Raw genomic sequence first — 13,657 nt, forward strand, 5'->3', positions numbered from 1 at the left:
GCCACCACAGGAGAAACTAAGCATTACACAGTGAAATCAATAAGAGACTTGTCCTTTCTTAACTTAGAATTCCCCAATAGGGTATTTACAATGGGTTTCTTATACCAGACAACCTCTTTAGGTTATAAAGGATTCTTATTTACTCCAGAACCATCTAGTTTTAGAAAAATAAAGTTACATTTCCACCTCTCCATTGTGGTAATCTGTTACTAAGACTTTTACTTAGATGAATTGTGTGCTACAACATTTACTAAACAATTATAGAGAAACATTTACTAAACAAATATTAGAGATTTTCAGCTGCAATATGTAAATATAAAAAAATTTAATATATATTTATGTTTTTTATTTGGAGGCTTTGCTGCAGTGATTGGTATAATGCAGAGCAGGGGACCGTTTATGACATACCGTAAGCATTATGACATCACTGCAGGCAGTGATGTCATCAGAACAATGGAGGGTGTGGCATCTATAGCAGTGACATCACAATGGCGTGAAGTTCTAAGGACCCCAAGCGCGGTCACATCAGTGCCATATCTCGAGTTGATGCTGATGCTGAAACTTCACTTGGTTTTTCAAAGAGCGAATTTGTGCTACAAAGCGACTACTACATCATCTGTTCAGGGCACTTAAACACCAGTGCAACTTCTGAACATCGTGGTAGATTCCCTCTTATTTGAGGAATCCCGTTTTTCCATTGTTCCTGAATTTAAACATCAAGCCGCCTGCTACAAGGAACAATGAGTTACCGAGAACTCTTGCAGCTTGCAATAGACGAAAGTTCCCGGATAAATCAAGGTAAGTGGAACTAGTTATATCAGATACATTTAGACTAGTTTCACACAAACGTGTCCGTTTTGCGTCCGCAAAAAATGCACCGTTTTTCAGTTGCAAAAAGGGATGATTATTGGCTTTCGGACCAAGGGCGGCGGTATTTCTCAAACAGCGCAGTTTGTGAACTGTTCGCGTGCTGCTGTGGTGACAGTGTATCGTGAGTGGACAAATGGCATCATTGGGAATAACGGACATGGAAACTGCAGAGCACCACGTGCCATGTATTTGAGAGGTGAACGTTGGCTACCAGACGTGTGTCTAATACAACAGTTCAGCGAACCCGACTGCGTATGGGGCTCCGAACCCGACGGATGGTCACTGCTCCTATGTAACAAAGGTGCATCAGAAAAAATGGCTTCAATTTGCACGGCAGTATTGGTCTCAGAGCACCGATGATTGGCAAAGGGTTGTCTTCTCCGATAAATCACGTTTTCTGCTTCATCGAAAGGATGGACTTTACAACCATTGCTGGAAAAAGCTGGCGGCGACGTCAGCGCCTGGGGTATTTTTCCATGGCATTCTTCTGGGCCACTCATCCATATGGAAGGCTCTGAACCGATTTAGATATGAATCCATCGTTACAGATCACATCCACCATACATGCTGATTGTCTTCCCTGGAGCAAATGGAATCTTAAAGCAAGACAATGCGACATGTCACACGACTATAAATGCCCGACAGTGGTTGGAAGAGCACGACCAAGACTTCCAAGTACTTCCCTGGCCCCCTATTTCTCCAGACTTGAACCCAATTGAGCATCTGTGGGACCACGTCAATCGTGTTGTTCGCTTTATGGATCCTCCCCCACGCACCCTCCAGTAAATGTGGGATGTATGGAGTCAGCGAGGCTCCACATATGAGACCACTGACCAGCACCTTATTGAGTCACTCCCAGCCCGTCTACTGCTGTCCGTGCTGCACACGCCGGTTACTCTGGATATTAGTAGTAGCTATAATAATGTGACTCGACTGTGTATATATTCATAGTATCAAAACGGTTGTCCAAGATAAGAAAAACATGGGAGCTTTCCTCTAGAAAGAAGGCCACGCGAGTCCATAGGAAATGTCTGGTATTGATCTTTTTTCCCATTTTTTCTGTACATAATTAATATATGTTATACACATTGTTTCACATCTAGGCATTGCTGATGGAAGATTAAGATCTGGACATAGAAGGCGTCAGAGTGTGGAGCAGGATGAAGACCATGACAATGTCCCTGACAGGAGACGAAGACGTGGTCAAGTTCCACCGCGCCGTAGGTTGCAGCAAGACGGAGCGGACAGAAGCCGGTCCCCATTACGATCTGAGCCAATAGAACAGTCTGAAACGACAAGTGGCCGTCGTATTAATAGTGCGACCGAGCTCAGAATTTCTGGAGAATCCCAGCCTGCGTCTACTCCATCAACTACTCAGGAGAGATCCGAAAGGCTGGAGGAACCAACACAAGACCCCAGCACCAGTGAGCCGCTACCAAACCTGCAGCCATCCAGAGAAGGAAGCAGATCTCCTCAGCAAACATCTAACAGGCTGGTGGAGCCAACACCAAGCACCAGTCAGCTGCTTCCCAACCAACAGTCGACAACAGAGACCACAGACAGCAGACCTGTGCAGAGAAGACAACGTCGGCGAGGCAGGAGAGGCAGGCAGATTGATAGACTCCCATCTCGAACTTTTACTGAAAACGAAGACATCCAGTCCTGCACTATATGCCTAGAGGACTATGAGATTGGAGAGCAAGTCACCGTTCTGCCATGTTCTCACATATTCCATCTGCCTTGTATTGCACATTGGATCCCGACAAATCCACGCTGTCCCTTGTGCCGCGTCCATGCCTTTCAAAGAAAGAGCAGGAGATAAGTACCAACAGCTGTGGTACAGAAGAAACACCAGCAGTACAGATATGATCACTGACATCTATAGTATTTTTGTGAAATCATGGCTGGAGCTTCGGCACCAGTATATTGCTGAGTGATTATCGTCTGGTCTGATTATTTTTTGTTTTGTCTACAGTACCACCTAGTCTTCTTCATCATCTTCACCTTGGACGCCAGAATCTCAATCTGCACAGAGACCTAATAATAAAAGATCCCTGATGCCGTTTCCCAGAATCCATTTATGTGATACTGGAATTTCCCTTCGGGGATTAATAAAGTTATCTTATCTTATTTTATGCCTGGGACTCCCTTCTATCTTGGATATTTCATATTCCATCTCGGTTGGATTGGCGTTTCGACTACTACTACATTTTGGCCTAAGACTTACATTACGCCTTAAAACTGGTGAGAATGGTGGTGTTCCCATGTTTACATAGGAGCAATGTAGGCCCCAAGATTACAATATTTAGGGTGATTGATATATATTGTAAAAATAAAAAGCACAGAAAAATTACTCTTTTTTTAGGGTATGTTCACAAAAGAAGTGCAAGTCACTTCTTGGGCCGCTTTTGGAGCCGTTTTTCCTAGACAATATTGAAAACAGCTCCAAAAACGGCCGTAAAAAAACGCTGAATACCTTGAAAACAGCTCTGTATTTTCAGATATTTTTGAGTTTGCGTGTGAACATACCCTAATTTCCATCAATGTACAAATTAATAGAAATTAATTACTAACATATACACCATCCAGACATAACATTAAAACCACCTGCCTTGTGTAGTCCTCCTCGTGCTGCCATAATAGCTCTGACCCGTTGGGACATGGATTTCAGAAGATCTTTAAAAGTGTTCTGTGGTATCTGGCACCAAGACGTTAGCAGATCCTTTAACCCCTTCCTGCTCCTTGACGTTCTATTCCATCATGTTATGGCAACAGGAGGCCTAACAATGGCCTCCGGGTTTGTCATCTACGGAAGTCTAGTTTGTCCTGCCTTAGGTTTGCTGTCAGTGTATTAGAATAGCGATCAGGGATTCCTGACTTCAAGTCACCTAGTGAGACAAAAAAAAAACAGTTGTAAAAAAAACAACTTTTTTCAATATTAAGTCCTTTATTTAAAAAAACAAATTGTTAATTAATAACTATTTAGTGTGGTATAACCATCTGCCTTACACCACATTTTCTGTAATTTTTTGTTTTTCACTGAATGTATCAACCAAATTTTACCACTAACATAAAGTTCAATGTGTCACCAGAAAACAGTCTCAGAATCACTTGGATAAATAAAGGCATTCCAAAGTTATTACCACATAAAGTGACACATGTCATAGTTACATAGTTACATAGTTAGTACGGCTGAAAAAGACACATGTCCATCAAGTTCAACCAAGGGACGGGAAAAGGGAAGGAAAAAATTTCTACACGTAGGAGCTAATACTTTTTTGTTCTAGGAAATTATCTAACCCTTTTTTAAAGCCATCTACTGTCCCTGCAGTGACCAGCTCCTGCGGTAGGCTATTCCATAGATTCACAGCTCTCACAGTAAAGAAGGCTTGTCGCCTCTGCAGGTTGAACCTTTTTTTCTCCAGACGGAGGGAGTGCCCCCTTGTTTTTTGAGGGGGTTTTACATGGAACAGAATTTCACCATATTTTTTGTATGTGCCATTAATATATTTATATAAATTAATCATGTCCCCCCTTAGTCGTCTTTTTTCAAGGCTAAATAGGTTTAATTCTTTTAATCTTTCCTCATAACTTAAATTCTCCATGCCCCTAATTAGCTTCGTTGCTCTTCTTTGTATTTTTTCCAACTCCAGGGCATCCTTTCTATGAACTGGAGCCCAGAACTGAACTGCATATTCTAGATGAGGCCTCACTAATGCTTTGTAAAGTGGCAATATTACATCCCTGTCCCGTGAGTCCATGCCTCTTTTAATACACGACAATATCCTGCTGGCCTTTGAAGCAGCTGATTGACACTGCATGCTGTTATTTAGTTTATGATTTACAAGTACACCCAGATCCTTCTCATCAAGTGACTCCCCCAGTGTAGCTCCCCCTAGGACATATGATGCTTGCAGGTTGTTCGTACCCAGATGCATAACTTTACATTTATCTACATTAAACTTCATCTGCCAAGTGGATGCCCAAACACTTAGTTTGTTTAAATCTGCCTGCAATTCATGAACATCTTCCATATACTGAACTATATTACATAGCTTGGTGTCATCTGCAAACATAGAAATAGTGCTATTAATCCCCTGCTCTATATCATTAATAAATAAGTTGAATAATAGTGGTCACAGCACTGAACCCTGGGGTACACCACTTATAACCGGGGACCATTCAGAGAAGGAATCATTGACCACAACTCTCTGGATAAGGTCCTTGAGCCAATTCTCAATCCAATTACAAACTATATTTTCTAAACCTATAGTCCTTAATTTACCCATTAGGCGTCTATGGGGGACAGTGTCAAATGCCTTTGCAAAGTCCAAAAACACTAAATCCACAGCGGCCCCTGTGTCTAGGCTTCTGCTCACCTCTTCATATAAACACTATATCCACAGCGGCCCCTCTGTCTAGGCTTCTGCTCACCTCTTCATATAAACACTATATCCACAGTGGCCCCTGTGTCTAGACTTCTGCTCACCTCTTCATAAAAACAGATTAGGTTAGTTTGACAACTTCTGTCCTTAGTAAAACCGTGCTGGCTGTCACTTATAATGCTATTTTTTGTCACATAATCCTGTATATAGTCCCTCAATAGCCCCTCAAACATTTTCCCCACGATGGATGTTAAGCTTACTGGTCTATAATTACCCGGGGAAGACCTAGAGCCCTTTTTGAAAATAGGCACCACATTTGCGCTGCACCAGTCCCTTGGCACTATACCAGTCACTAGAGATTCTCTGAATATTATGAAAAGGGGGACAGAAATAACTGAACTAAGCTCTTTAAGAATTCTAGGGTGTATCCCATCTGGTCCCGGGGCCTTGTGCACATTTATTTTATTTAATTTAGCTTGGACCATCTCTACATTCATCCAATTCCGTATATCAACTGATATATTAACAGCACTGGCAGCGGCTACATCAGCTGCTCTTTCTTCAGTTGTATATACAGAGCTAAAGAACCCATTTAGTAACTCTGCCTTCTCTTGATCCCCTGTGATCAACTCCCCATTACCATTATCTAGGGGTCCTACATGTTCAGACCTTGGCTTTTTAGCATTTATATACTTGAAGAATTTTTTGGGATTTGTTTTACTATCCTTGGCCACCTGCCTTTCATTTTGTATTTTTGCTAATTTTATTACATTTTTACAGATTTTATTAAGCTCTTTATATTTTACAAAGGCTTCAGACGTACCCTCAGATTTGTATTTTTTAAATGCCCTTTTTTTGTCATGTATTGCCCCTTTCACAGAAGGTGTAAGCCATGTGGGGTTTAATTTGAGTCGTTTATACTTGTTACCTATAGGAATACATTTTGCACTATAATAACCCAAAGTAGATTTGAAAATCTCCCATTTATCATTTGTCCCATTATTTGACATTAGTTCTTCCCAGTCTATATCCTGAATTGCCGCCTTCATCCTGGGGAAATTGGCTTTCTTAAAATTAAATGTTTTTGCCCTCCCAGCCTGTGTTTGTTTTTTACAGTATAGGTAAATGTAACTATATTGTGATCACTGTTACCGAGGTTTTCACGAACATTGACGTTCCCAACAAGATCTGCATTATTAGAAATGACCAGATCCAACAGAGCTTCACCTCTAGTTGGGTCTTCCACAAACTGGCCCATAAAATTTTCCTGCAACAGGTTGAGAAAATGTCTCCCCTTAGATAATGTCAGATTAGACAAATGGGCTCTGAGCCTTAAGGCCCAACCTAGGCTTCGTCATTAAGGGGTTAAGTCCTGTAAGTTGTGAGTAGGGGTCTCCATGGATTGGATTTGTTTTTCCAGCACATCTCACAGATGATTGATTGAATTAAGAATATGGAGGCCAGGTCAACACCTTGAACTCTTTGCCATGTTCCTCACATCAGTCCTGAACGATTTTTGCAGTGTGGCTGGGGCATTATCCTGCTGTAAGACAGCACTGACATTAAAGAATACCTTTACCATGAAGAGGTGGATTTGTCTGTAGCAATGTTTAGGTAGGTGGTCTGTGACAAAAAACAGTATGGGAATATCAAAATAACCACCATAAATTCCCCATAGAAAATTGTGCCATAATCTGTCAAATCAGATGAAATTCTAGTGTTGGGTCCCAGTGACTCCAACTGAGGGGCTTGCATTTAAAAAAAATCATTATTAGTTTTTAGCATTGGATAAAGCAAAGGAGAAACAACAGGAACCTCTCAGAGGAACCTCTCAGAGAGCGGCGCTGTGCTCCGTATACTGCACGAGCAGTAGTACAGCGAGTACATAGAGTACAGCGGGGCCGATCATATGACGAAGAGTCGTGTCGTCACCAAAGAAGACTGTACAACTAGACTTCCGGTTCCTCATCAGCGCTATAAAAATCTATGAAAATCTCAGAAACAGCACCAAGGGGGACGGGAATGTATATTAGCGAGTTTACTCACATGTAGCATCTATGGCCAGGGGCCGTCGGTTCCACTCACCTCCTGACGCCCACAGCCATGGATCTGTGAGCGCTGGTCCCCATCTCACTTCCGCTCCGGTCCGCCAGTGTGACGAATGGAAGACAGCATTTAACACCCGTGACGGGCACTACAAATACGTAGTGATGCCCTTCGGACTGTGTAACGCTCCCGCAGTGTTTCAGGAACTCGTTAATGATATCTTCCGAGATCTCCTCTATATCTGTGTTGTTGTTTATCTCGATGATATTTTGATTTTCTCCCCAAGCTGATATTTATACGCCAAGCTGGAGAAGTGCGTCTTTGAGAGGAGTTCTCTGCACTTCCTGGGCTACATCATATCGGATCAAGGTCTCAAGATGGATCCTGAGAAAGTGAGAGCTGTCCTGGAGTGGCCACGTCCTCAAGGTCTGAGGTCCATACAGCGTTTCCTGGGATTTGCCAATTTCTACCGGCAGTTTATCCCAAACGTCTCATCGCTGACATCTCCTATTTCCACCCTTACCAAGAACGATGTGAACGCCAAGGTGTGGACCCCAGAGGCAGAGTCCACATTTTTTAGTCTCAAAAAAGCCTTTACTTCTGCCTCAATCCTCTATCATCCTGACGTATATATACAGTTTTCTTTGGAGGTGGACGCCTTTTATGTTGGTGCAGGCGCACTTCTGTTCCAGAGGAGCCCCAAAGGAAAGGCAGTAGTATGTGGCTACTACTCGAGACTTTTTTCTTCTGCAGAGCGCATTTACTCTGTTGGGGATCAGGAGCTACTGGCCATCAAATTGGCTCTGGAGAAGTAGAGCCATCTGCTGGAGGGCGCAGCTCACCCCATCCTAATCTACACCGACCACATGAACCTCACCTACCTTCAGTCCGCTCAACGACTAAATCCCTGTCACGCAGAGTGGCCGCTGACAGGAATGTGAGGGCCGATGCCCTGTCCAGGTCATTTGAAACGGATAACACGGTGGAGTCTCTTCAAACTATTATAGACCTGTCCTGCATTATCACTGCCAATCCTTTGCAGGTTAGAGACATCCCTCCGGGGAGGACTTTTGTTCGATTAGCAGGCAGGAGAAGAATTCTCCGATGGGGACACAGTTCTAAACTGGCTGGGCACCCTGGTGTTTGTAAAACCCGAGACCTGATTGCTCGTCACTTTTGGTGGCCCACGCTGCCCAAGGATGTTGTGGACTTTGTCTCTTCTTGCACGGTGTGTGCTTCTAACAAGGTTACTAATTCCAAGCCTGCCGGCCTCCATCAACCTGTGCCTATACCCAATGCCACCTTGCAGCACATTGTGATGGACTTTGTCACTGACCTTCCTCCCTCAGCAGGATGCAACACTGTCTGGGTGGTGGTGGACCGGTTCTCGAAGATGGCACAATTTATCCCGCTGACCGGCCTACCTTCTGTTCCCCGAATGGCGAATCTCTTCATCCAGCACATCTACCGCTTGCATGGCTTGCCCTTCACATTGTGTCTGATCGGGGGTTTCAGTTTACCTCGAGGTTCTGGAGGGCTCTCTGTAAACTCCTGGATGTGATATTGGACTTTTCCACAGCCTATCACCCCCGGTCCAATGGGCAAGTCGAGAGGATCAACCAGATCATGGAGAATTATCTCCGTCACTTCATTTCCTTACAGCATGATAACTGGGTACAGCTTCTTCCTTGAGCCGAGTTCTCGTACAACAACCACACAAGCGAGTCCACCACTTCCACTCCGTTTTACATTGTATACGGTCAACATCCTAGAGTCCCTCTTCCAGTGTCTACTACTTCTCAGGTACCCGCTGCTGACTCTGCATTTGGGGACTTCCTGTAAATTTGGCAACAGATCCGGGCATGAAGCGAAAAGCGGATACAAGAAGAGAGCCGCCGCAGTATCTTCCAAGTACCAAAGTCTGGCTGTCCTCATGGAACATTCGTTTGAGGGTGCCTTCATACAAGTTTGCTCCCAGGTTTCTCTGTCCTTTTGAGATTCGGCAACAGATTAACCCTGTCTCCTATAAACTGCTGCTGCCTCCTACCCTCAGAATCCCCAACTCCTTTCATGTGTCCCTCCTGAAACCAGTGGTCCTGAACTGCTACAGCAAGACTTCCTGTTCCACAACTGCTCCCAGCGGTTCTTCTGATGTGTTCGAGGTGAGGGAGATCCTGGACTGCAAGAGGGTAGGAGGAAGGACTTTCTATTTGGTGGACTGGAGAGGCTTTAGTCCTGAGGAGAGGTCCTGGGAGCCGGAGGAGAACCTTGATGCCTCTGCTCTTAAAAAGCTCCTCTCGCTCTAGTCCCAAGAAGAGGGGGCGTAAGAGGGGGGATACTGTAGCGTCCAGGGCCATCGGGTCCACTCACCTGACGCCCGCAGCCATGGATCTGTGAGCGCTGGTTCTCATCTCCTTCCCAGGAGACGCCAGCGCTCACTTCTGCTACGATCTGCTCTGTCCCGTAGGGTGCGCGCGCACGCTCGTGCCCTCTCTTAAAGGGCCAGCGCACGCACATGTAGGAAATCACCATCATCAACACACATGATTTCCTGGACTATAAGAAGGGCCCAACCCATCTGATCCTTGCCTGAGCATTGTTAGTATACCCCAAGTCTGTCTTTCACTTCAGAGACTGTGCATGCGTGCACACAGCTCTATGCCCTGGCTGTTGCTAACAGCCATGGGCACTGGGCAGAATGTCAGGGGTCAATCTTTTGGCCCCTGAACATGTGATCGCTGTGACAACCAATCACAGCGATCACATGCATTTCTGCATAGAAAACAGTGTGCACTCGATCGCGTGCACACAGCCCTGTGCCCACGCTGTTACCAACAGCTCTGGGCACTGGGCAGAGTATCAGGGACCAATCTGATGGTCCCTGAACATGTGGTCACTGTGAAAACCTATCACAGCGACCACATTTGTTTTATTTTGACTTTTCTGGCAGTAAATCTCCTGCCTCTTTTCTTCTCCTCAAACATTGTTTCAGTTTGAGGAGAAGAAGAGACTCGGGAGAATTGCTGCCAGAAGAATACAGTTACAGTTACAAAAAAATACAGTTAGACTCATAAAACATTCTCTGTATAGATAGATTTCTATCTATCTATACAATCTATCTATCCATCTATCTTTTTTTCTATCTACCTTTCTTTCTTTTATTCTATTAGAATAGGCAGGTAGGGAGTATATAATTATATATATATCCACATATATATATAATATATATAGCAATAGCGATTTATTTTTTGTTAGCGGTAGTGTAGATATATATAGCAGTTACAGAACCGATAAAAACACAGGGACATATACAAAAACACCGAAAAAGGCCATACTTACAAATGGACACAGCCAGGCCAGAAATGCTGATGAAAGGGCGAGCAGGTGCTTTAAATAATAATAGCCACTCCCACTAGTCTTGAGGGGAGTGGTGTGTGGTGCATGGGATGTGTAGTAAGAAATAATAAATGAATAGTGTGTGTGCAAGTGTAATACTATAAGTGAAATATAGGGGGCAGTAATAAATGAAGTGCCTCAATAGAAATAAATGGATAATGGGGTGCAAGTGAGTGAAACATGGAGGGATAGTGTGTACGTCATGAGGCACAACGTGTATAGCCAGGTAGAAGCCTATTTGTGACGCCTTGATAATTCATAGAGCGGGCTACCCTGCTTGCTATGCCAAACAACAACACACCATGCTCTCCCAGCATCAAAGACCCGGCTGTGTCCAAGAGAAGCGAATATACATAATAATGAAAAATACCTGGGGTATTGGTAATCATTTTGGCCAAAAGGACGCAAGCTCGCAATCCACGACAAGGATCCCCAGACTTGCGAGTTCATTTATTATTTCTTACTACACATCCCATGCACCACACACCACTCCCCTCAAGACTAGTGGGAGTGGCTATTATTATTTAAAGCACCTGCTCGCCCTTTCATCAGCATTTCTGGCCTGGCTGTGTCCATTTGTAAGTATGGCCTTTTTCGGTGTTTTTATATATAGCAGTTAGTTTGTGTGTTTTATAGAAAAAAAAATAATAATTTGTTTAGTTAGTGTTAGTTACGTTATGGCGAGGAAGTTGTTTAGCGCCAAGGAGGCATACGCCATGCTGTGGTCTGAGTCGGAGACCGCATCAGAGATGGCGTCCGAGATGGAACCTGTTTTAGGTAGTGACGATGACAGCGTCACTTCAGGTTCATCTTCAGGGAACGTTGTCCCTGATGCAGTTGAAACTCCAGAACATGAAAGCGCAGGGCCAAGTAGCGCTGTAGCACAGGACAGCCTGGTCCCTTCAGTCCAGGCTCTTGTATGGGCACCTGCCCCATCTTTTGGGCCTAGAATCCACGGATTTACTGCCACTCCTGGCATAACCGTGGACAATACAAATTTTGTCCAAATGGATTACTTCCATTTATTTATAACCGACGACATCCTAAATCAGATTGTCCACGAAACAAATTTATATGCCACGCAATATATAAGGCAGAAACCTTCATCCACCCATGCCAGAGATTGGACGCCCACCAATTAGCAGGAATTAAAAAAATTTTTGGGGCTCACCCTAAATATGGGTATTGTCAAAAAGCCCTCCATTAGGTCTTACTGGTCAACAAGACCCGCCCAAGCCACCCCAGTATATTCTGCAGTAATGCCCAGGTCTCGTTATGAGACAATAATGAGGTTCCTCCACTTCAATGACAACGCACAGGCCCCCCCAAGTACCGATGCAAACCGGGATCGGTTGTTCAAAATAAGACCGCTAGTAAATTCCCTGAATAATTTATTTCTGCAACTCTACACCCCTGAGCAGAATGTAAGTGTGGACGAATCCCTCCTCAACTTTCATGGCAGACTTAGCTTTCGCCAATATCTACCTTCCAAAAGGGCAAGATATGGCGTTAAGCTCTACAAACTGTGTGAAAGCGGGTCAGGATATACCACCGCCTTCAGGATTTATGAAGTGCGGGACCGCTCAATAAATGTTCCTGGATGCCCCCCTGATCTTTCCACCAGCAGTAAGATCGTGTGGGAGATAATGCAGCCTCTGCTTCACCAGGGGTACCACCTGTACTGTGATCATTTTTATTCCAGTGTGCCCGTTTAGGCATTTGCATGCTGCAAGGACTGGGGCATGTGGTACCATGCGCAAAAACAGAATTGGTTTTCCACAGCAATTAGTGGGGAAGCGCATGGTAAAGGGGGTCTCCTGTGCTTATGCATCTGAAGAATTGCTGGCGGTCAATTTCAGGGATCGCAAAGATGTGTATGTGCTAAGCACGATTCATACCGCAGGAACAGTGGCAGTGAGGGAAAGAGGGGCAACATCGGACAAGCACAAACCAGTGATCGGGTCCGAATATAACAAGTACATGGGGGGGTGGATTTAAGCGACCAGGTTTTACAGCCCTATTTAGTAAAACGCCAAACTAAAACCTGGTACAAAAAAGTGGCCATTTATCTGTTACAGGTGGCAAATCCACAACTCATTTGTGCTCTACAAAAAAAACAGAGGCAGAGACACATACCTGGATTTCCAGGAGAAAATTATTGAGGGCCTCATTTTTGATGTTCAGGACACCCGAGAATGCCCCCAGTCTGAGGATGTCACGCGACTGACTGAAAGACACTTCATCAGTCGGATTCCCCCAACACCAACCAGAAGCAACCCCCAGAAAAAGTGCCGCGTCTGCAGAAAAGACCGGCACCGCAAAGATTCCCGATATTTCTGTCCCTCATGTCCCTTACAACCAGGCCTGTGCATTGAGCCATGTTTTAAAAAATACCACACTGTTCTGCATTATTAGATTTTAGTTAATTCGTTGAAAATATATTTGCCCTACATTACGTTTTTATTTTTCCCCTGATTTTACTCCAAGGCTGGGGGAGGGAATGGGTGGGGGGTGGATGTCATGTTTGCATGTTCTCTAAAGTTCATCTGCTGGAGAGCTCCATTTGCATAAACCTGCAATTTCTTATTTTAGAAAACCCAAAAAAATAAATTCCCATTCTACCCCTAGATGAATATTTTGGGATTTCTGCTTCAAGAGCAGATATTTTGGACGTGTTATAGAAACTCTGTTGAGTTTTGTAAAACCAGCTTTGAAAAAAAGTTATTTGTGAAATAATCTTCTTCTATCGTCCGCCCTCCTACTTCTCTATGTGATAATAAGACACACATATTTGGTATCCCCATGCACAGGAGAAGTGGCAGAAAGTGAAAGGAGATTATTTTTGTCCGTGGTCTATGCCGTGTGTGAAAAATGCTGGTATAAACTGACGTATTTGCTAAAAAATTGCTAATTTTATTTTGATCCATCTTATTCAAGAAACTTTCAGAAGAAAACTGGAC

The 13,657-nt window shown here is 44.0% G+C and overlaps 2 protein-coding genes across 3 annotated transcripts in view; both read left to right on the forward strand.

Moving 5' to 3' along the window:
• The window catches only part of LOC142698164 (protein kinase C delta type-like), a 336,589-nt gene that overhangs the window by 148,422 nt on the left and 174,510 nt on the right, over window positions 1-13,657 (forward strand). The window lies entirely within an intron of this gene.
• LOC142698166 (uncharacterized) lies at window positions 545-2,934 on the forward strand. Its single transcript, XM_075847828.1, has 2 exons — window positions 545-798; window positions 1,974-2,934. Exons 1-2 carry the CDS (start codon window positions 741-743, stop codon window positions 2,690-2,692), a joined length of 777 nt encoding a protein of 258 aa, XP_075703943.1. The 5' UTR covers window positions 545-740; the 3' UTR covers window positions 2,693-2,934.

The sequence above is a fragment of the Rhinoderma darwinii genome (assembly GCF_050947455.1).
Source record: "Rhinoderma darwinii isolate aRhiDar2 chromosome 12 unlocalized genomic scaffold, aRhiDar2.hap1 SUPER_12_unloc_4, whole genome shotgun sequence".
NCBI lineage: Eukaryota > Metazoa > Chordata > Amphibia > Anura > Rhinodermatidae > Rhinoderma > Rhinoderma darwinii.

Coding starts and splice junctions, on each gene's coding strand:
- LOC142698166 (XM_075847828.1), top strand. CDS start 741: ATGAGTTACCGAGAACTCTTGCAGCTTGCAATAGACGAAAGTTCCCGG. Junction 799..1,973: donor AAGTTCCCGGATAAATCAAG/GTAAGTGGAACT, acceptor TTTCACATCTAG/GCATTGCTGATGGAAGATTA.